The sequence below is a fragment of the Trypanosoma rangeli genome (assembly GCF_003719475.1).
Source record: "Trypanosoma rangeli strain AM80 chromosome Unknown Tra_15.4_contig_00079, whole genome shotgun sequence".
NCBI classification, from domain to species: Eukaryota; Euglenozoa; class Kinetoplastea; order Trypanosomatida; family Trypanosomatidae; genus Trypanosoma; species Trypanosoma rangeli.
Genome location: NW_021705823.1, coordinates 32126 through 53332, shown reverse-complemented (window position 1 = coordinate 53332; position 21207 = coordinate 32126). Strand labels below are relative to the sequence as shown.

At 52.8% G+C, this 21207-nt stretch overlaps 9 protein-coding genes across 9 annotated transcripts, besides 7 other annotated features; all 9 read left to right on the top strand.

Moving 5' to 3' along the window:
• Window positions 1-266: 266 nt before the first annotated feature.
• TraAM80_03163 (uncharacterized protein) lies at window positions 267-1469 on the top strand (the record flags this gene model as incomplete). Its single annotated transcript, XM_029380142.1, has 1 exon — window positions 267-1469. The coding sequence occupies one exon, from the start codon at window positions 267-269 to the stop codon at window positions 1467-1469; it is 1203 nt and encodes a 400-aa protein (XP_029240036.1).
• A 312-nt stretch (window positions 1470-1781) lies between these two features.
• Window positions 1782-1814: a sequence feature (A-rich).
• A 139-nt stretch (window positions 1815-1953) lies between these two features.
• Window positions 1954-8286, top strand: TraAM80_03162 (activating signal cointegrator 1 complex subunit 3; the record flags this gene model as incomplete). Its single annotated transcript, XM_029380141.1, has 1 exon — window positions 1954-8286. One exon carries the CDS (start codon window positions 1954-1956, stop codon window positions 8284-8286), a length of 6333 nt encoding a protein of 2110 aa, XP_029240035.1.
• Window positions 8287-8623: 337 nt separating this feature from the next.
• Window positions 8624-8667: a sequence feature (GA-rich).
• Window positions 8668-8780: 113 nt separating this feature from the next.
• Window positions 8781-9449, top strand: TraAM80_03161 (uncharacterized protein; the record flags this gene model as incomplete). Its single annotated transcript, XM_029380140.1, has 1 exon — window positions 8781-9449. The coding sequence occupies one exon, from the start codon at window positions 8781-8783 to the stop codon at window positions 9447-9449; it is 669 nt and encodes a 222-aa protein (XP_029240034.1).
• Window positions 9450-9818: 369 nt separating this feature from the next.
• TraAM80_03160 (uncharacterized protein) lies at window positions 9819-10613 on the top strand (the record flags this gene model as incomplete). The annotated part of the gene is made up of 1 exon (XM_029380139.1): window positions 9819-10613. The coding sequence occupies one exon, from the start codon at window positions 9819-9821 to the stop codon at window positions 10611-10613; it is 795 nt and encodes a 264-aa protein (XP_029240033.1).
• Window positions 10614-10650: 37 nt separating this feature from the next.
• Window positions 10651-10688: a microsatellite.
• A 361-nt stretch (window positions 10689-11049) lies between these two features.
• Window positions 11050-11071: a microsatellite.
• Window positions 11072-11104: 33 nt separating this feature from the next.
• On the top strand, window positions 11105-12781 carry TraAM80_03159 (uncharacterized protein; the record flags this gene model as incomplete). The annotated part of the gene is made up of 1 exon (XM_029380138.1): window positions 11105-12781. One exon carries the CDS (start codon window positions 11105-11107, stop codon window positions 12779-12781), a length of 1677 nt encoding a protein of 558 aa, XP_029240032.1.
• Window positions 12782-12839: 58 nt separating this feature from the next.
• Window positions 12840-12933: a sequence feature (A-rich).
• A 491-nt stretch (window positions 12934-13424) lies between these two features.
• Window positions 13425-13464: a microsatellite.
• A 49-nt stretch (window positions 13465-13513) lies between these two features.
• Window positions 13514-16537, top strand: TraAM80_03158 (uncharacterized protein; the record flags this gene model as incomplete). Its single annotated transcript, XM_029380137.1, has 1 exon — window positions 13514-16537. The coding sequence occupies one exon, from the start codon at window positions 13514-13516 to the stop codon at window positions 16535-16537; it is 3024 nt and encodes a 1007-aa protein (XP_029240031.1).
• A 365-nt stretch (window positions 16538-16902) lies between these two features.
• Window positions 16903-17475, top strand: TraAM80_03157 (uncharacterized protein; the record flags this gene model as incomplete). Its single annotated transcript, XM_029380136.1, has 1 exon — window positions 16903-17475. The coding sequence occupies one exon, from the start codon at window positions 16903-16905 to the stop codon at window positions 17473-17475; it is 573 nt and encodes a 190-aa protein (XP_029240030.1).
• Window positions 17476-17958: 483 nt separating this feature from the next.
• TraAM80_03156 (uncharacterized protein) lies at window positions 17959-19440 on the top strand (the record flags this gene model as incomplete). Its single annotated transcript, XM_029380135.1, has 1 exon — window positions 17959-19440. One exon carries the CDS (start codon window positions 17959-17961, stop codon window positions 19438-19440), a length of 1482 nt encoding a protein of 493 aa, XP_029240029.1.
• Window positions 19441-20088: 648 nt separating this feature from the next.
• Window positions 20089-20670, top strand: TraAM80_03155 (large subunit ribosomal protein L18e; the record flags this gene model as incomplete). The annotated part of the gene is made up of 1 exon (XM_029380134.1): window positions 20089-20670. One exon carries the CDS (start codon window positions 20089-20091, stop codon window positions 20668-20670), a length of 582 nt encoding a protein of 193 aa, XP_029240028.1.
• Window positions 20671-21154: 484 nt separating this feature from the next.
• Window positions 21155-21191: a microsatellite.
• Window positions 21192-21207: the final 16 nt, after the last annotated feature.

Genomic DNA, 21207 nt, shown 5'->3' with positions numbered 1-21207 from the left:
CGTTTTTGTTTTTTTAAACTTTTTTCGGTAAAAAAAAATATTTTTTTTCTTCGGCGTGCAATGCCGCAGTCAGCGCTTGGGCCCTGGCCTTTTCTCTTTTATTTCTGTTCCAAGCGTGGGGGGCAGTCGCGCTTGGAGCCGCTTTCGTATGGCTGCTTCGCACGCTGTGCATCACGCGTGCCGGTGATGTCGCAAAGCCCTCTCACTGTGATGGGGCCTCACCTCCTCCCTCTGCAGCTGACGTTGAGATTGGATCTGTCGTCTTTATGACGTGTGTGCAGCTTGCACAGGCCTCTAAGCGGCAGCTAACAAAGGCACAACAGCTGGAATCCGTTGAGTTTACGGATCAACTGCTCTTGCTGCGTCACGGGGAACGACTGGACCACGTGGATCGGGCATGGCGGACCACCTCGCTGTTACCAGAGACCGATCCCCCGCTCTCTGCTGCTGGTCGACGGCAGGCGCTTGAGACGGGGCTCATGTTTTTTCGCAAACGAAAGCATGGGAAGGTACGACAGCGGGCGTTAGGGATGATTTCATTGCTGCTTTTTTCCCCCTTTCACCGTTGCGTTGAGACAGCTCTCATTGTGAACATCGTCGGCTTCGACGGGAAGCTTGCCATGTTTGTCGACCCCTTGTTGTCAGAATGGCACTCCACAAAGTTGTTTTCCCGTCCACCGAGGTTGGGTGGTAGGTATATTTTTACCACAGACACAATCAACTTTCGGCCACACTGGGAAACTTTGTGCGCATCTTTGGGGACGTTTTTTCGCTCTGCTGGGGGTGTCACAGAAGACGGCATTGACGAGGTCATGGCCACGCGATGGCTGTCGGTGCTTGAGGCGCGATGTGTACAGAAGCCTTCTTTTCTAGTTTGGACCTCCGCCTCGATGCGACAGTCGTTGCACAGGAATGCTTGCGCTCAGGGTGGTGGTGCGGTGCATCGTGTTTTGGGCGGCACTAGTGGTGACCTCACGGGTATTAACTACCCGGAGAACACGACACATATGCTGCGTCGAGTTGGGGAGGCTATTCAGGTGCGTTTTGACGCCAAGGAAGGGAAAGCTGCTGGGGTGCCCATATGTGTTAGGGAGGCTGAGGTGCAGGAAGCAAAGCATTTGCCTCGTAGATTTGTGCATCGATCAGTGATGGGGTCAGCAATAACAACGGCACGTGAAGAAAGTGCGATGCTGTTGCCCCCAGCCCGTATTATGATGGTGACACACGCGGAGGCAGTGGCGTTGGCGGTGAAGCACTGTTGCCCCAGGTACCATAGCCTGGATAGCCGGGTTTCTGTCCCATACTGCAGCCTCACCTCTCTGATGCGTGTGAATGATTATTACCGCGCCCTTGACGATGAGGCACTCGCCGCGCGGAGGCCTCGCAAAGAGTCGGAGAAGTCGTGGAGTGTGACGATGGCAGGGTCTACAGATCATCTACAGACACCTATTTTTTTGCATTACAGCTAGTCAGGCAGAAGACAGTCGAAGCCAATGAAGCCATTGCATACCCGCAAGAAGAAAATCAGCGGAAAGAGTGGAGGAGGGCGGGTTCTTTAAGCGTACGTGCGTCCCATACCCACTTTTCACGAAGAGAAATAAATGGACGAGGGATCGTGCTAAATTTCAGTAAAGAATAAGTTGCAGCGGTATGAGTTGTTTTTTTTTTCCTTCACCTCTCCCAAAATGACAGGAGGCTGGCCGATCTGTCAGTAACACGGGCAACGAAAGGAAAAAAGCTCCTTGTGGCAACGTGTGTTGCTTGAAGCAAAGTACAAAATGTTGTTCTTTTTTTGTTTTTGTTTTTTTGTTGTTCAGCACTTTTCCTCTCTCACTATCAGGCAGCTCAAGGGTTGTTTCATTTCTCCTTTGAGACTAGCAGCAGGGAAGTAGCAGTTTTTTTTTTTGGAGGGGGGGTCCTTCAAGTGGTTCTCTGTTGGGGTTCTCGGACGCCATGCCCCGGAGGAATTTGTGCCAGCAGTGCAGGTCGTACGACGAGGGCGCCGAGGATCCCCAGGACAAGAAGTGGTATTGTACAGCCTGCTGGTCGGCCTACAACGGCAGCAACGGCAACGTCGTGGGTAGTGCGGTGAAGGGTCATAGCTGTGGGGAGAGAGAGAATAAGCCCCAAAAGGCAGGGGTTCCGCGCCGAAAAGAGTCCACCACCATGAACAGTTGGGGCCACGATGCCCAGGGTGCCCTGCAGCGACTGGAGGGTATGTACGCAAGCTGCTTTCACCAACTGCGCCCCAAAAACTACGCGACAAGCCTTTTGGAGGATGTTTCGATGATCGTGACTGGAACAGAGAAGCAGCAGCGCGCGGGTTCCTTTGTTGGGCAGTTTATGCAGCGACAGCAAACCATCACGGTGGTGTCGCACTCTGGTGAGCCCCTTTCACCACGTGGCGATCATGTGGGATGTGTGGGACGCTCCGCATGCCAGGAGAGCCGCAAGGTTCCACTGGATATGCTGCTCTCGAGCGTGGACGATATCGTGTCACAGATATATGTTTACTTTGATGAAAGCATGACGCAAATTATTTTAAATGCTCTTGACAAGGTTACGGCATGTGACACAGAGAAGCAACGGGATACCGTGCGGGTGCGTGTCATTGACGAACTGCTGCAGACTCTTGGCGACGAGCACTACGATCTCCTTCAGTGTGTCATGCACCGACCACGTGACATCTTCCTTCGCCTCCTGCAGGAATTCTGTACTCTTGAGGATGACGATGGCAGTTTGGACACTGGAAACAGTTCCGCCGCCTGCCCACAACACGCACTAACGGTTCGTTTTGTAAAGACGGCAAAGCAGCGTTCAGATATGCGGGAGGTGGTGTTTGCGCGTAATGGGGAGACAATGGATCAGCGTTGGCTGGCACACATGACACAGCGGTATCGACAACTCATGCGAGAATCGGAGTTGGATCAGATTTTTAAACGTGATCTTAGTGTTAGTGGCTCTTCCGTGACCAGTGGGGCCACTGTGGCGCAGAAAAAGGACCACATTCGTATTCACGTCCCTCCACCTGCTCAGAAGGTGATGCCCATGACTGAGCGTGTGTGTGTTGCCACTTCCCTACCGGCGTGGACGCACGCTGCCTTTCTCAGCGTCACGCATCTCAACACCATTCAGACTATGCTATTTCGAACTGCTTTTTACACGTCGCAGAACATGCTTGTGTGTGCGCCGACGGGTGCGGGCAAGACGATCTGTGCCCTGCTGGTGATGTTGCGCTGCGTTCAGGAGCACTTTGTGGATGGTACTCTGGATCGTGACTTCAAAATAATATTTGTTGCCCCCATGAAGGCACTTGCACAGGAGATGGTAGAAAACTTTTCACGTCGTTTAGCGCCCTTTGCAATGGTCGTACGGGAGCTCACGGGCGATATGCAGCTTACCAAGCGAGAGGTTGCCCAGACGCAGGTCATAGTGACAACACCAGAGAAGTGGGATGTCATTACGCGCAAGCAAAGTAACGAGGGCTTTGTACAGCAGGTTCGTCTGATTATTATTGACGAGATTCATTTGCTGAATGAAGACCGCGGTCCTGTGCTTGAGGCCATTGTTGCTAGGACCCTGCGTCAGGATGAACTGCATGCAGACCAGCAACGACCGACGCGCCTTGTTGGTCTTTCTGCAACGTTACCCAACTACAAGGATGTAGCCAAATTTCTGCAAGTTGACCTTGAGGAAGGGCTCAAGGTGTTTGGTCCTGAATACCGCCCGGTACCACTTGAACAGACATTTCTAGGGCTGCACACTGGTGTAAAAGACAAGGAGAATAAGCTAGATTGGCTTGCGTACACTGAGGTGGTGAGAAATGTGCGGGAGGGGCACCAAGTAATGGTGTTTGTGCATTCGCGGAAACAAACCGTTGGGCTTGCCAAGTACTTTGTTGGGGTGGCAACAATACACGCCCAGGACAGTTTGTTTAAACCGAGCGGCACCTTGCCGACGGAGGCGGTAAAGCGGGGCGGTAGCCTCCAAGGCCGCGATCTCACAAGTCTCTTCTCGGCCGGCTTTGGTGTTCACCACGCCGGCCTGATTCGACACGACCGAACTACAACAGAGGGTTTGTTCCGCGATGGCTTCATAAAAGTGCTCGTCTGCACCAGCACTCTTGCATGGGGCGTGAATCTGCCAGCACACACCGTTATCATTCGCGGGACACGTTTGTATGACCCAAGTCGTGGGGGTCTTGTTCCCATCTCCGTCCTTGACGTGATGCAGATCTTTGGACGGGCAGGCAGGCCGCAGTACGATACAAGTGGCCATGGCATCATCGTATCAGACGAAAAGGACGTAGGGCATTACCTTCGCCTCCTGGCCAATGCACTTCCTATTGAAAGCCAGCTGCAGAAAAATCTTGCCGACCACCTTAACGCGGAAATCCACGCCGGGACTATCTCCTCCATTGTTGAAGGCTCCAGATGGTTAGAGTACACATATATGTGGCAGCGGTTGCGGGTGAACCCGCTTATGTACGGCTTGAAAATTGCAGATGTACGCCGCGACCCGAAGATTAAAACCATACGGTACGAGCTCGTAAGTAAGGTTGCAGAGGAGCTGGCGAATGCTGGTATGATTCGCTACAATCAACAGACGGGTGCGGTCGATACCACAGATCTAGGACGCATTGCAAGTCATTACTATATTTCACATGAAACCATTGCGACGTTTAACCGAAAGCTGCGGCGACCTGACGAGACATGGATTGATAGTCTTGACATGGGTGCAGCCATGGATACCATTGCTTCCGCAAGTGAGTTTTCGCAGTTGCGTGTACGACAGGAGGAGCTTGATGAGTTGCAAAAGATACACGCCATGCTGCCCAAGCAGGTGCAGCGCTATGCGATTGTTGGGGAAAGCACAGATGAGACAAGTGTCGAGTGGAAAGTAACGACTCTCATGAAAGCGTACATTAGTCGCATTCATGTTGATATGCATTCACTGGCCTCGGACATTAATTATGTGATGCAAAATGTGCCTCGTATTTCGAGGGCACTATTTGAGATTGAGATGCAACGCGGCCATCCGTTAACTACTGCTGTGTTTTTGACCCTTTGCAAGTGTATGGAGCGGCGCTGCTGGGGATTTGAACACCCCTTGAAACAGTTCAGCGTGGACTTCACAGACGCCGTCGAGAGGCATCTCGAGCAGAAGCGACCGAGCATGATGCTTCTGCAGGAGATGACGGCGCGTGAGATTGGGTTGTTGGTGCACAATCAACGTATGGGTGGTGTCATTGCCGGGTTGGTGGCATCGTTTCCCGCAGTGAACCTAAGCCTTGATGCGCAGCCCATCACACGTACAATTCTTCGTGTGAAGATAACCATCACCCCGACCTTCACCTGGAACAGCCGCCATCACGGCTCCGTGGAGCAGTTCTGGTTGTTTGTTGAGGACCAGGATAATAATTTTATCTTTCACCATGAGGTAGTCTTGCTAAAGCGGAAGGAGGTGGAGATGGGCGCTCCGGTAATCGTCGACCTTTCGCTTCCAATTGTCCCCGAGTACGAGATGTACTCAGTACGCTTTTACAGTGACCGGTGGCTCGGCAGCCAGGAGGATTTTACGTTTTCTATTGGGCATCTGCACCTGCCGGATGATGCACAAGTGACAACGCGGCTTCTTCCTCTCGCGCCTCTCCGTCGTGAAGTGATACCAGAAGTTTACCATTCCATTTACGAAGGGTTCCCACAGTTTAACGCGGTGCAAACACAGGTGTTTCATGCTATGTTTCACACGGATAGCAGTATTTTCCTTGGGGCTCCGACTGGTAGTGGCAAGACAGTGGCAGCGGAGATGGCGATGCTGCGCGTATTTGAGAAGTGTCCACCCGGGTCGAAGATTGTGTATATTGCACCGCTGAAGGCGCTCGTGAAGGAGCGAGTACGGGACTGGGGCGCACGATTTGATCGGCGTCTTGGTCGACGTGTATTGGAGCTCTCCGGTGACGTAAACCCCGACATCTCCGCCTTGGTACGGGCGGACATTTTATGCACAACCCCTGAGAAGTGGGATGGTCTCTCGCGTAGTTGGCAGGTGCGCCGCTACGTGACGGCGGTGCGGCTGGTGATCTTTGATGAGATTCATATGCTTGGCTCTGACCGTGGCCCCATTCTTGAGGTGATTGTCAGCCGCATGCGCTACATTGGCTGGCATCGTAAGGCACCCATCCGTCTTGTTGGTCTATCCACCGCCGTGGCCAACCCGGCCGATCTTAGCTCCTGGCTTGGCGTACAAGAGAAGTGGGCGGTGTTTAACTTTGATCCTTCGGTACGACCGGTTCCAATGCGTGTGTACATCTCTGGCCACCACGGAAGGAATTACTGCCCTCGCATGGCGGCGATGAACAAACCAGCCTATAATGCGATATGTGAAAAGAGCCCCGACAAGCCTGTGATTGTGTTTGTCTCCTCGCGGCGACAGACACGACTGACGGCAATGGCTCTTATAGGGTTTCTCTTGACGGAGCAAAACACGGCCAAGTTTGTGCGCATGGACGTGGAGGAAGTAACCGCGCTTACCAACAGGGTCAGCGATCCCTACGTAAAACACTGCATGCAGTTTGGTGTTGGCATTCATCACGCCGGTCTTCTGGAGGGGGACCGTACTGAGGTGGAAAATGCATTTTTGTCTGGAAAATTGCAGATTCTAGTGGCGACTTCGACACTCGCGTGGGGCGTCAACTTTCCCGCACACATGGTCGTAGTGAAGGGCACCGAGTACTACGACGGGAAAACCAAAACCTACGTGGACTATCCCATTACCGACGTGCTGCAGATGATTGGCCGCGCGGGCCGTCCGCAGTTTGATAATGAAGGTGTTGCACAGGTCTTGTGCCACGAGCCCAAAAAGGGTTTCTACCGCAAGTTTCTCTACGATCCCTTTCCGGTGGAGAGTGCACTGCACCAACAGTTGCATGTACACATCAACGCTGAGGTCGTTGCTGGAACCATTACGTCTCGACAAGATGCCGTGGACTACTTGACGTGGACGTATCTCTTTCGTCGATTAGTGAAGAACCCGTCTTACTACGGCATGGAGGATCGCTCGCCGAAGGCGGTCACAATTTTTATCTCCACCCTTGTTGCCAACGTCCTGGACGAGCTTGAGGCCTGTGGTTGCATCACGTCGCATAAAGACGGGGATGACGAGGATGATAAGGGAATACATATTGCTGACAGTGATAATGAAAAGGACCAGGACGCCTTGATGTGTACTGTCCTTGGCAGGCTATGCTCCTACTATTATCTGTCACACAAGACAGTTCGTTACTTTGACGTCCATATTCATGCCGACAGTACACACGTTGATATACTCAAGGCGTTGTGTGAGGCAGAGGAGTTTAATGAGTTGCCTGTGCGACACAATGAGGACAAACTCAACCTGGTGCTTAGTCAATCCTTGCCATTGCCGATCAATCCTAACAATGCGGAATCACCCCATGTAAAGGCGTTTTTGCTTTTTCAGGCGCATTTTGAGCGGGCCAGTTTACCTATTTCGGATTACTACACGGACCTGAAGTCGGCCCTTGACAACGCCGTGCGTGTCGTGCAGGCGATGGTCGACATCGCGTCAAACAACGGACACCTGTACGCCGCGCTGCGATGTATGTCGTTGCTGCAGTGCATCGTGCAGGGCCTTTGGTGGCACTCTAACACTCTACTTCAGATACCACACGTCACGGCAGGGATGCTACCCACGATTGCTGCACGTTGTGGTAGCCTTGAGCATGCGGCACAAGTTGCAAATAGTTCATTCGCTGCACTGCAAACCCTACAAGAGGTGCTCCGCGACGACTGTGGTTTGAATGCAATGCAGCTTAGTGAGGCGATGGCGGCCGTAAACGGGTTTCCTCTCATTGACGTGCGACTACGCCTTTTGCATCCTCCCGCGCCGAGTTCGAACAATGATGGGGAGGGGCACTTGGACGATGTGTCAGGAATGGCGGCTGATGCGGAATACGCGTTGACAGTGCATCTCACACGTCTTTCCCTGCAGACCAAACACGTCGTGGCCCCTCACTTTACAAAACCAAAGGACGAGCAGTTTTGGCTTGTGGTGGGGAACGAGAAAACAGGGGAGCTAATTGCCTTGAAGCGTGTGAATCGGTTAGTGAATCGTGTGGAGGCGACTTTGCATTTTGAGTGGGACGACGACTGGGCCGAGTTCGCAGAGAGCGGTGCGGTGGCGTTAAGCCTCTATGTCGTGTGTGACTCGTACGTGGGACTCGACCAGCAGTACAACTTCAGCGTGCCAGTGCCTGCTGACGCGTGACTTGACGAGGGGGTGGTGGTGGCAGAGCAAATAGGGTGGAAAAGGATGGAACAAGTGAAGACCGAGTCTGAAGGGAGAGGGAGGCAGCGCAGGCAGGACGTGATCGTGTGGCGGCACTGAGAGGAGTAAGCCAGAGCACAGCATGCAACGAAAATACATAAAAATGGTAGGCTACTGCGTGGTGAAACGTGATGGCGAGGGAAGAAGGGGGGCAGGGTGTCTCTTTTTCTTTATTCACCACTATTATTATTATTTCTCTCCTTTGATGCTGACGCGTGGACTTTTATTTTTGTTTTCGTTTTCTAACATGGTTTTTTTACACTGCCGGTGTCTCCGCTTCTTATTTCTTTCTTTATTTCTTATTATTATTATTTTTTTCTTGGTGCCCTCGCTGCATTAAAACAACACCAAATAGCTCTGCTATCGTGGGCTTTTCTCATATTGCCTCACGGCAGCAGCAGCAGTGGACAGTAACGGCTTTTGCAGTGGGCACTATGTCTGCCACATCATTACTCACCGGACGTTGCTTTTGGGGCCGGCGGACGACACCAACTGGCCCATTTGTATACACTGCTTTTCGACCCCGCAAGGAGGGCAATCACAGCCAGAGGATACCAATAAGTTTTCTCGGAAACACGTATTATGAGCGTCGCTTTGGGAGGTTACCATCCTCACATGATACATCACCCGGTACTTCGTTCTCACTGCCGTCGCTCAGCGCCGGAGACGTTCTTGTGAAGATGGGGTCTGCCACGCCGGCGGCGTTGCGTGGTCGCCGCATTGTTGATGTGACAGGCATACAGACGAGTTTCTTGGACGCCTCGGAGCGAGACGCCAGTGCCCGTTTTCGCATAGACGATGTTGTACATTCGATGCACATGCACGACGGTCACGAAGTGCCGGAGTTGAACCGTGGCATTGTTGACATTGGCAAGCTTGCGGTGCTGTGCGCATTCCCGATTGCTGGAGCAACTTCGCTGCTTCCGCTTGAAAACGTCTCGGGGACGTTGTTGAAACGACGTTCCTTGGGCTACCGCAGCGAGGAGGAGGGTACACAGCTGGTGCGCGTAATCGCGGAGGGCTGCCAAGCTGGTGCGTTGCGTGGACTTTGCCTCCGTCCCGTCATGCGCAATGATTGCATTGCAGGCGTCCGTCTTGAGTGAGTCAATGGCGGGAATTCACGCCCAAGTAGACGCGGTGAGTGTGCGTGTGCATAGCCTGAAGTTGGGACTGCAGAGATGGCAGAGGAGATGTGGTGACAGGTTTTGCGCCACCCCGTCGCACCCGCCACCCAACCAACGAAGTCAAAGCAAAAATGAAAGAGCTCACAACAAAAAAGGGATAAAAGAGCGAAACGTTATTTGCACGTTGTTAGGCGGTGGTTGTGGGCGACAAAGGGTAGTTGTTTTCTTGCCCCCATTTGTTTTTCTTTTTTTGGATGCTACAGTAACTACACTTCTGTTCTTCGCTATCTCCTTTTTTTCCCTTCCCTGTTGAGAGATATAGAGGTTCTGTGTGTGTGTGGCTCGACAATGCCGAGCGGACCCAAGTCGAATAAGTTTATGAACCGCCACGCGGCGGAGGCTCGTGAGCGTGATCAGGAGCGCCAGGCGAACGTGAAGGCGGCGCGCGAGCAGGCACGGGAAGACGCCAAGTGGGTGGAGAATGATCCAAAGGAGCTGAAGAGGCAGGCCAGGCAGCGCGAGGTGGAGGAGAAGGCGCGGAGGCAGGATGAAGTGAGGGCGGAGCGTAAGGAACAGCTGGAGCAGGAGGAGCAGGAGTTAAGCGAAAAGGTACCGCAGAAGGTTACGCGGCGGCAGATTCAAAAGGACCTATCAAAGCTGCTAAAAGACTACGACAAGGGAAAGGAGAATGAGCGCCAGCAGCAGTCAGGGGCTCTTGTCAATAATGTAGACGCCGCGCTCCCGGAGAGCAATCCAAACCGGGCGGCGAAGAATGAGGTTAGGAATAGCAGTAGTGACATTAAGGCAAGCGGTGGAGTCACAGAGGTGCTTTCAGCATTGCAGTCTGGCATGCGGTCGGGTGCTGTGCCTCTGCAGGAGGATCGCCACATTGGCAAACGTGCACGCGTTCTTTACCGGCAATTCTGCGAGGAACATATTCCCACGCTGCGAGAGGAGAAACCCAGGCTGCGCCGCACGCAGTACGATGAGCTGCTGTGGGAGATGTGGCAGAAGAGTCCAATGAACCCCTTTGTGCAGCGCAGTGAGCAGCGGTCGAAGGAGCGCCTTGAGCAGGAGCGCCGATGGATGGAGGCGGACGACGATGATGAAAGTGAGGATGATGACGAAGGGAAGAGGGACTAAGAGGAGTACGGGGTGAGGGCACACCAGGGAGAAACACAGGAGAGAGAGGGAGGGAGGGAGGGGGGCACGGGGAGGAACAGGAACACACAAAGAAAGCGATAAATATCAACAGTGAAACGCATGCGCGTTAGAATGGTAACGATGCGACTCAGGCAACGTTTGAGACGTTACAGCCATAAATAAGTAATGGGACGGCACAGGCACAATCATTTTAAACACCCGCATGGAAGTGACTCGTGGCGGCTCATTGCTGTTTGCCCCCTAAACCATCTCTATTTCTTCCACCCTTCCGGTCTCTTGTCCCCTGTGCTTTTTATATACTCTATCTCGTGTTTTCGTCCATCGTGACAAGAAGGCAGCCACATAGACAGTTTTGAAATTTCATTGAGCCGTCACACCCACCCACCGACATATATATTCCTTTCTTCCTCCTCTCCACACACACACACACACACACAATAAGTGGTTGGCTTTCATTCACACTTGTTGCGATGCCGCCGAGGGCGCCACCAATATTTGGTCGTGGCAAAAGCCGGGTGAACAATTTGGTGTCTCCCACGCAGGGCGGGAGCGCTGCACAGCCGGGTGACGTAGTTTCCTCCACCTTTGCTAACGTCGACCTGCGCGTCACAAAGGCTGCCATGGCGGAGTATGCGAAACGCTGTGAAACCATGTCACACGAGAATGCTTTGCTGCGGAGTCAGCTGGAGGAGCACGAGTCGGACTCTATCAAGGTGGTTCAGTACCTCAAGGAGAAGCTTCAGTCCGCCGTTTCGGAGGTAATGGAACAGCGAGGCGAGATTGAACGACTTCTCGCTGACAGTGCCGAGACGGAAGAGGGTCTGCGACACCAATACGAACGTATATTAGAGGAGCGGGATTCTCAGATAACACAGTATGCCACCATTATCCAGCGACTGCAAACAAACATGGAGGCAGCTGCCCAGCAGGTGCATAAGCGAGAGATGCACCGGCTTGAACTGCAGCGGTTACAAGACGAGATTGAGAGCATGCGAACACGTCACGATTGCGAGATTGCCGCCTTGCGGTTTCAGACTGTAGACCGCAAGATGCGGCTAGTTGCGCTGGAGGAGACGATGCGGGAGGCGTTTAAAACGCAAGTTGAGCGGGAGTCAGATAGGCTTTTGGAAGCAAAGTCCAAGGCGTTGCTAGAAGACCATGAGTCGCTGCAGTACGAGCGGCTTCGGCTCACACAGGAGATTGAGGAGCTTGTGCAGCTTACGACGGTGAAAAACTCGGAGTGCGCCGATGTAAGGCGGAAGGGAGAGCTGCACCAACGTGCCTGCGAGGAGGCACTGCGACGCATTGTGCTGGGCAACCGTCGAGCACGGGAGTCGGAAGCAAAAACGCAGCGTCTGGAAAGACGTGTGAAGGAGCTGACGCAGGAGAAACAGGCGATACGTGACGAGCTTTCGCGTCGGTATGAGGCACAGATACAATCCCTAGAAAAGACACTTGCGGAGACGCGGAACTCTCTGCAGTCACACCGTGTGGAGCTGCAGCGACTGCGCCAAGTTGCCTCGACCATAATGGGCCAGCGCTCCGATCTTGAGAGGTTTTTTTACGTTGCACTCGAAGATGTGCGGCGGATGCGTTCAAAGGCGCCTCGACGGCCACTACAGACCCCGCAGTCACAGCTACCATCGCTTCCTACCGCCGACAACAGTGGCGTCCACACTCGCCACTTACAGCAGCAGCAGCAGCAGCGACAAGAGACTCCATCGTCCATGGGGATGACTGTACCGTCCTCCGTGGTGATGAAGGGCGCGACGTTTCTTACAGAGTCGCCGATAAGTGTTAACGCTATGGGGTCTTCTAACTTTGCACCTTCTACGATGGCCGTGAACACAACGCCTACGACTTCTACGAGGCCTCTTTCCGTGGTTATGCCGTCACCGCCTTCTGGAGCGGCACTGCGGCGTCGGGGTGAGGGCGGCGCACGGCCGACACTGGATGCCCACAGTAGCAGCAGTGCAGCTTTCATCAGTCTCGGTGAGGGCTGTGAGGGAGTGCACCTGAGTGACTTGTCGTGGGAAGACAAGGAGAAGATCATCAAGGCGCTTCTCTTTTTCATCAATCAGACGTGTTACCAAAAGTTACCTGGAGGTCAAATGGTGAAGAGGGAATCGACACCTATGGAGACTTAAATGCCTCTGCCTGCGTTGGGTGACCTCACAGATGTATGATCCTCTTTCAGGCATTTTCTTCATTTTTTTTTTCCTCTATTGTTTTGTTTTTGCCGTTATCTCTCTTTCTTGGTCTGTATTTGATTGTAGTTGATTTTTTTATTTTTATTTTTGCTGTCTCTCGTATGCTGCGTTACTGATGTGTTTCTAGCTCCCTCACGTGCTCACACTGTCGGCGTGCATCTGTGAGGAGGTTGACCATCGCTGCAAGTGAAGCTGTCGAAGGTCAAATCAAAAAAAAGAGACGGGAAAAAAGAGAAAAAAATGAAAGAAATGACGGCGACAAAAGTTCCAGTGAAACTCGGTGCAGTCACAATACATGCACATATGGATTTATGTATATTTGGATTTGTATGCATGAGATATGTACTGTAGTGTCATGATGCTTTAGTGGACACATGACTTGGTTTTCTAGCTATGTGTATTTTGCGCATACGAAATGCTTCTTCTGCATTGTAAGCCTCTAGGCACATCCGCCCACATGTCTCCCGTAAACGTCAGCACACCAGGTACTCCGTAATGGTATCACCGTGTATTGTACAGAAGTAAGTATGCATCTAAGTACATGGGAGTTTTCTATTTCCCTTTCTTCCGTCCCACTTCAATATATAATATATATATATTATATATATATATATATATATGAGCTGCTTCTTTTTTTTTTTTTTGTCTCTCGTCGGTCAGTGAGTGGAGATGAACGTCGACGATCCTTTCGCTGATGACTTAGAGTCTTTCGACACTGTTATGGCGGAATTATCTGCTGAGCAGAGTCGTCGGTCACGGCCACCTCCACTACCAAGCGGGGCGTCAAAGCTGTCAGCAACAACGACAAACGCCTCTGGTGCGTTTCTGGAGGGCCGTACAGGCAGACGTGGCGTCGTTTCCCCTAAGGTCTTGGGGCGACAAGTACCGCCAGTATCTGCATTTGCAGCAGTCACAAAAACACCAGCTTTCACAGCGGCAGTCAATGATGAACCTATGCCATGGGAGGTAGATGAAACCCCTCCGCCAGCCGCACTCACGAGTGCGACGGCGCCAAACCTAAGGGGTATGCCATCGGTAACTTTTGCGGGTGAGAGCGGCCGACGTACCGCTGTTGTGGTTGCACGGGATGATAGAGCTGAAGAGGATCCACTTGCTTTTCTTGAGATGACGCCATCCTCAGCGACGGAAGCTGTGGGACAACGACAGGAAGCAAACACTGTAGCTGCGGCTGAAACTGCGTCGCCTCCGCAAGGACATGCAGAGGACGAAGAGATGAATTGGAAGGCAGAACGACGTGATCTTCTGTCGTCGCTGGACGCTGTTGCGATGGAGCTTGATCAGACGAATAGCATGCTAGACACCCTTCAAACGCGGGCGGATATTGAGCTAACGGAGTTGGAGACAAAGCTCATAGAGAAGCAGACGGAACTCACCAGCAGCGAGGACCGTATCGTCTGCGAACGACGCGAGTATGGCTCGTATCACCAACGACGTCTGAAGGACATAAGTGATCGCACCACCGAATTGCTCCGGAGTCAGCAGGAGGAGGTGACGTCAATGGAGAAGGAGCGATACGAGTCTCAGTTACGCGCTCTCACGACGGAAACAGACGATGTCAAGACTAGAATAGCTCAGTTGTCCCAGCAGCGTGAGTTACTGCTGCAGCAGCATAGATATGATGAGAGGGGCATTTTTATCGCTCTGGCGGATGAAGAGGCGATAAATGAGGATACGAACGCTACCGATGGGGCTGCTGATGCCAGTGTGGATACTTCTGCAGAGGACAGTCACACACGTAGTACTCGTAGCGATAGTGGCATTGAGGCAAAGATGAGCGCTGCTCTCCGACTTATTTGGCGACATCATAATAAGCGGTTGGAGTCCCTTTCAAGCGGGGTGGTGCAAGTTCTTCACCAGGAGACCAGGGATGTTGCCGCCGAGGTGCGTAAGCGCCACGAAGTAGCATACTTACAGGATGCTATCAGACGCAAGGAAGATCTGGGGAATTTTATGCAAGAATTCCTGCAGCGTTGTCGCGAGTTTTTCAATCGGCGTGCAGAGATGCGATCTTGCAGCATGGCTGCCCTGCGACAAGATTTGCGGCAAGCGACGGAACAACTGCGTTTGCGCGCTAGGCAGCGTTTGGAGTCACGCATGCGGGAGGTGGAAGCAAAGATGGAAGAGGCCGCACGTCGTTTTGATCAGCTTGCATTGGAGTCTGTCGAGTGTGCGCAACGAAAAGCTGCTGCGGTGCGTGAGAGCGACGAGAGTGTGGCAAGAAGTCAGCGAGCTGACTTGGATAACCGCTGTCAAGTTGAGCGGGCTGTCACAAAGAGGCTCCAGGAAGCTGAAGAGGAGACACTGCAGAAGCAGCTGGAAAGAATGAGGCGGGGGGGCATCGACAAGGACAACGAAGGCAGAAGCGGAGAGGTTTGGAACAGTGATGGTGTAGGGCTGCAGAAGCGAGTGGCACAGGACATGTGCACAGCGAGGGCGGAATCCATTGCCAGCAAAGTGCGTGAACTTGAGTCTTCTGTGCAGCAACTACTACACCAGCAGCTCTTATGGAATCAGGCACACTGCGTTGAGGGAGAGGGGCACTCCTTTCTGACAGACGAGGAGCTTTTTTCGCGTATGGCGGTGCATGAGAAAGAGGCCACCGTCGTATCCTTACTGGACGAGATGCAAAAGAGACAGAGAGAATTATCCGCAACACGCCAAAGATGTGGCGAGCTGCGGGAAAGTATTGCTGCCAATATGCAGGAAGACGTGCAGACAGTGCGGCAGCAGCGCTTGACGCAGGAGTCTTACCATGCGAACATTGATCTCCTCCGCATGGCGTGGGAGCGGGAGCAGCGGGAGTTGCTGCAGTGGGGTCATGAACTGATGTTGACTCATGGAGACTCTGCCACGCAGCCTGGTTCCACCGCTGCACGCACACATCTCCCAACAGCCAGCATGACTACGGAAATGATGGAACGACTCGCGGAGCGCAACCGAGCAGTTATGGAGGAACGATCAAAACTGCGCACCCGGCGAAGTTTGCTTTTTCAGGCAATGGAGAAAGAACATGTGGACTTTGTCGCGAGGCAGCGGGAGACGGAGTCGTGCTGGGCTCAAATGTGCGAGCAACTACTTGGCCTCGCGGCCGAGGAGGAGGCGGTGTCGGCGCGGCAGGAAGCGGTGGGAGTCGAAATTGCAAAGATGGCGGCGATGAGGGAACTGATGAATCACGACAAGGAGCTGTTTCACGGTCGTCGCGAGGAAATACAGGAGGAGGTGGAGCTGCTCAAGAGGGAGCTTAAGGCGACACTGGCGCAAAAGGCAGAGCACAATGCACTGCAACAACAAATTGCTGCGGAGCAGACGGCGCTGGCGCAGAAGCAACAACATTTGGCCACTGAGCAGAGTCGCTTAGAGGCAACTGGTGTGGCTAGGTTAGGAGAGGAGAACAAGCAGCGGCTGCACCCAGCTGAAAAAGGGCCGCTGCGCACTGGTAGTCCACTCTCACCTGGGAAAACCTCACTACGGTCCTTTATTGACGTCCTCCAGGAGGTAACGGACAGCGATAATATCCTCGCCGCAAGAGGAAAGCAGCAAGAGTCGCAGCGGCTGGGGAGAGAGGAAAGAAGCACACTGTCCCACAGCATAGTACCCCCCAGTGGTGGGAGACATCCAAGTTGCCGCTCATCATTTGCGGAGGCGGCATGGAAAACGGAAAATTCCACGTAAATTGTGAAGTTTTTAAGTTTTTTACCTCTCGTGTTGTTTGCTTTGTGGCTGTGGATGCGCAGAGCTGCTCCAAAAACAGACGTGTGTGATATACACGTGCATCGTCGCTTGTTGCACTTGGGTTAGGGAACACCAAGATGAGTTCTCCAACTCTCTTTTTTTCTTTCCCCACAAAATCACAAATGTAACGAAACACAAAAAAAGATGGAGTAAAGGCGGAAATGGAGACATAAAAACATGCTACTGAGCTTTGCGTATTATGCTCTTTTTTCTTTTTTTCTCTATCTCGTCTTTTTTCTCTCTTTATTTTCTTCCCACTAGAGCCGTTTATCTGGGTGGTAGAAGTGAGTCGTCATCAGTCAATTATGCAGCAACCTGCGTCACTGAGTGTGAGCGCACCTCCCGCTCCTATAGTCAAACGTGCGGCATCGGCGAAGCTTACATATGAGGAGGTGCGGCGCGCTGCCATGTTTTCTGTGCTCGACGATTTTGCTTCTCAAATGCAGTACAAGCGCCGTCTCGAGCACCTGAAGAATACCGGGGGTAACGTGCAGGTGATTTCCAATCCGGCTGGTGATTTGGTGGAGAACGTGGCAAAGGGGAGCTCGACACGGCTGCTGCGAGAGCATTCCAGCGCTTCATGGAGTGTGTACTTTTACCAGTGGAGTTTGTTTGGTCTGACTGGTATCTCATCGGTCGCAACGGCGATGGGGGTTTATCTTACCATTTACCACAACCGCATGTTTTTGCCTCTCGGTCCAATGGCGGCGGCGGTGACGTGGCGCCTGTGGGATCTGCTGGAGGCGGCGTGGGAGCAGCAGCGTTACATTGACAGTGCCGCGCTCCTGCGTGACTCGCGCCAGGGCAATCCGATGAATTTGGTGGCGAAGCGCACCGCCATTCAGGGAAAAGTGGAACCACTAGACGATATGATGTAAACGCCCGCACCTGAGATCAGGCCAAAAAGAACTGAGGCATTAATCCAAAAAGAAACCCCCGCCCAAAAGGAAGGAGGCGACCTTTGTTGGTGACACCTTTTCTTACCGTGTTAGTATCATTTCTCCCTGTAACATCTGCTATTTATTTGATTCGTGCCTCTGTTTCACGTTGGTGTTGCGTGGTGAGTGACACGACTACACCGTGTTGCCCCGTTGGGTGTGTGTGGGGGGTGCCAAAGTGGACGCATTACACGGGAAACGGAAACCAAAATCAAAAGTCATGGAAAAAAAGAAAAAAAGACGCGGAGGGACGCAAATTATTTTTACATGCCCCTTTTCTCTTCATGGATGCTGTTGCTCTTCTTTCCCTGTTGAATTACTCCGTTTAATCTTTTTGGATATATGGATGTATATGTGCGTGTCCCACACTTTGTGTATGCGGACTTTGTGTGTAGATAGTGAGGGAGAAGGGAGGTGTGAAACATGGAGAAGATTGTCCGTACAGTGTACCGGCAACTCTACAAGAAGGCTGCTAGTGTCGACAAGGACATCGCGTTGCGGTCTGTTTTGACGTGTTCGCCGCAGCGGGTGTATGATCATCGCCGCGGGGTGTGGGTCGCGTTTGATGTGGCGAAGCAGGCAGGATGGCCAGAGTCCCGCATCTTCCTCGACAGCCTCATTCGTAGACTGAATCGCGGCTGCGAGTTCTACATACCACAGAATGGGTGCGACGCTGACGGCAGGTCTGGCAGTGACAGTGATAGAGGTGTCGCCGACGGCGGCCGCAGCGGCAGCGGCGGGAATGAATCCTCCCTCTCACTTCTGCAGGTCCTTCGGAAGTCCTTTGAGGAGACGCCGTTTTCAATTACTCAGATGAATAACGCATTTGCGGCATTGAAGGAACTTGCGTATGTGACGGAAATGGCGTCAAAGCACTACGGTTCAGGAGTGTTGCCGCCCCAGGAAGCCAAAACGCTTCCGACACCCAATCTCACAGTGGTAGACAAAGTGGAGGGGATGCACAACGTGTCCCTCACAAAAGGGCTATCGGATGTGTTGGAGCGGCTTACTGGTGACCAGCGAGGCATTCCGAGCCGCACCTCCGAGAAGGATGTGCGTGTAAAGGAGGAGAGTGAAAACGTGGCAGGGAAGGACGACGATGACGACGAGGGAGAGGAGCATGAAAACGGGGCTGCAGCTTTGTCTGGCAAGAAGCCAAATAAAACACCCTTTGACACACCAAACTCAGTTCACATGCTTTTGGCACATCCCCAGCTGTACGACTTTTTCCGTTACAGCGTCATGATAGTTATCCGTTCCACCCCAAATGACTCTGCAGCTTGTGTGCTGAACAAGCCGCTGGAAAATGATGAGGGCATGCCGATGCCTGTGAATGCCACGATCCGTCTGAACCACGTTCATCCTATTTTTGGCAAACATCTTGCGAATCACACGGTGATGATTGGAGGCCCTGTTAGCCGCGGCTCCTTTGACTCGAGCATTCTCTTGCTGCATCGCATTCCAGATGTGGAAGATGCGATCCCAATTTCCCACTCGCTGTGGGTGGATGGGAACTACGACGTGCTGCAGAAGAAGCTTGAGGACGGCACCGCCGACGCGAATGACATCATTGTGATTTGCGGCTTTAGTGGATGGGGAGGGGAACAACTTGCGGGGGAGATACGCTCCGGCACGTGGGTTGTGGCGCGCGGCAGCACCGACGATCCCGCGATGGATGACTTTATCTTTGCACTTGCAAGATACACCGGGGCCCCGTCTATTGCAGCCGCACCACAACCATCGCTGTCCTCATCGGAAATAAAAGCCACGCAGATGTCGTCAGCGGGACAAAACCGTAATCGAGGTGTTGCGGTGTGGTCGTGGGCCTACAACGCGCTTGGGTCACCATACACGGATCTTGCTCGGAATCAGAAGCCCCTCATGCAAGGACCACAAGATAAGTAGCGGGAGGTTGCAAAGGAAGTGGTGTGGGAACGCAAAAGTAGGCGAGGCCGAATGTTGCTCTCGCAGTGTGTGTATCTGTGTGTTTGTTAGGAGGAGAGGCGTTAAGGGGGCGAGACGAGAAATAACAAGAACAGCGAGGCCAAAGCGCCGTGGTAATCATAAGAAGCAAAAAAAAAAAGGGGGGGGGATCTGCAAAGAAAGGAGGCAGAGCAAACAGCAAGAGCGAATGGTTGTGGCGAGGCTGGAAGGATAGGGGAAGACAAAGCCAGATATACATGCGGGGGCATGCCGCGCACGAGAGGGGAAAGTGTACGGGTGCGGCCTGGCGAAGCATGAGCGAAGACGATGGGGGTGATACAGTGCATTTGGTGGCACAAGTCACACACACACACACCGCTGTCCAAACTCACAGATGTAGGCGCACTACATCGAACGAACAAAAAAAAACAATAACCAAACATACAAAAATAGTGAAGTTGTGTAGGCTGATTGGATTGAGTTCTCTGTTTTTGTTTTTGCTGACAGCTCTCATCTCCGCGCATGTCTTTAGAGCGTGTGTCAAAGCTTTTGTTTTTGTTTCTTATTTTCGTCTGCTTTTTTTGCTGGGAAAGTGTGTGTTGAGAGTTCTGTCGCCAGTTGTCAGCGAAGATGGGAGTTGACCTCACCGGAGTCCAGAAGAAGAAGCGCGTGGTGCGCCACCACACGTACTCGACGAACCCGTACATCAAGCTTCTCATCAAGCTCTACAAGTTCCTCGCCCAGCGCACCAACTCCCCGTTCAACAAGCTCATCCACCAGCGCCTGCTTAAGAGCCGAGGCAACCGCGCCCCCGTCTCTCTGAGCCGCATTGCCGTCTGCATGAAGCGTAGGTCGGTGTGGCTGGAGAAGGGCAAGAAGTCCCCTATCGCCGTCATCGTTGGTGATGTGCTTGACGATGTCCGCATGACCCGCATCCCGGCTCTGCGCGTGTGTGCTCTTCGCTTCTCGAAGAGCGCCCGCGAACGCATCACTGGTGCTGGTGGTGAGTGCCTGACATTTGACCAGCTCGCAATGGTGGCGCCGACCGGAAAGAATACCTTCCTGCTGCGCGGCCGCAAGTCTGGGCGCGAATCTGTGAAGCACTTTGGAGCGGCGGGCGTACCCGGCGGCCACGCGAAGCCCTTCGTATCGAACCGCGGAAAGGAACGCCAACGCGTCGGTACCCGCCGTCGTGCCTTCCGCCACAAGTGACGGGGCTGATAGGCGAAGAGAGTACAGAAAGAGTGAGCGAGGTGCAAGCTGCACACACACAAAGTCGGTTGGTTTGTTGTTTTTATTTTGTTGTGTTATGGCTCTTTTTTTCTTCCTTCTGTGCGACGGTTTTGCCATTACCTTTTTTGTGTACCCCTCTCTTCGCTGCTGTCGGTCGGACCCTGACTGGGCAGTGATGTAAGGGTGAAATGCATGGGGTGAAGCGGAAACCACTTAGAAGGATGACGTGAAGGGGGTTATTTACACATTATTTTTACTTATCACCGATTTCACGGCGTTGTGGGATTTTTTTCCACACCTCCCACCGCCGTGCAATTTCTGTCTGCTGTATTCATGTGCAACGCCATTGACCTCTACGCTTGCTTGCGCACAGACGCACACGCCTCTTTTTTCCCCCTTTTCCTCTTTTTTTTTTTATTTGTGTTTGCTTCCACGCCATATATTGCTTTTACATGGCTCCCTGCATACACACACCACCACACACACACATACACACACACGTATGTGTGCGGTTTT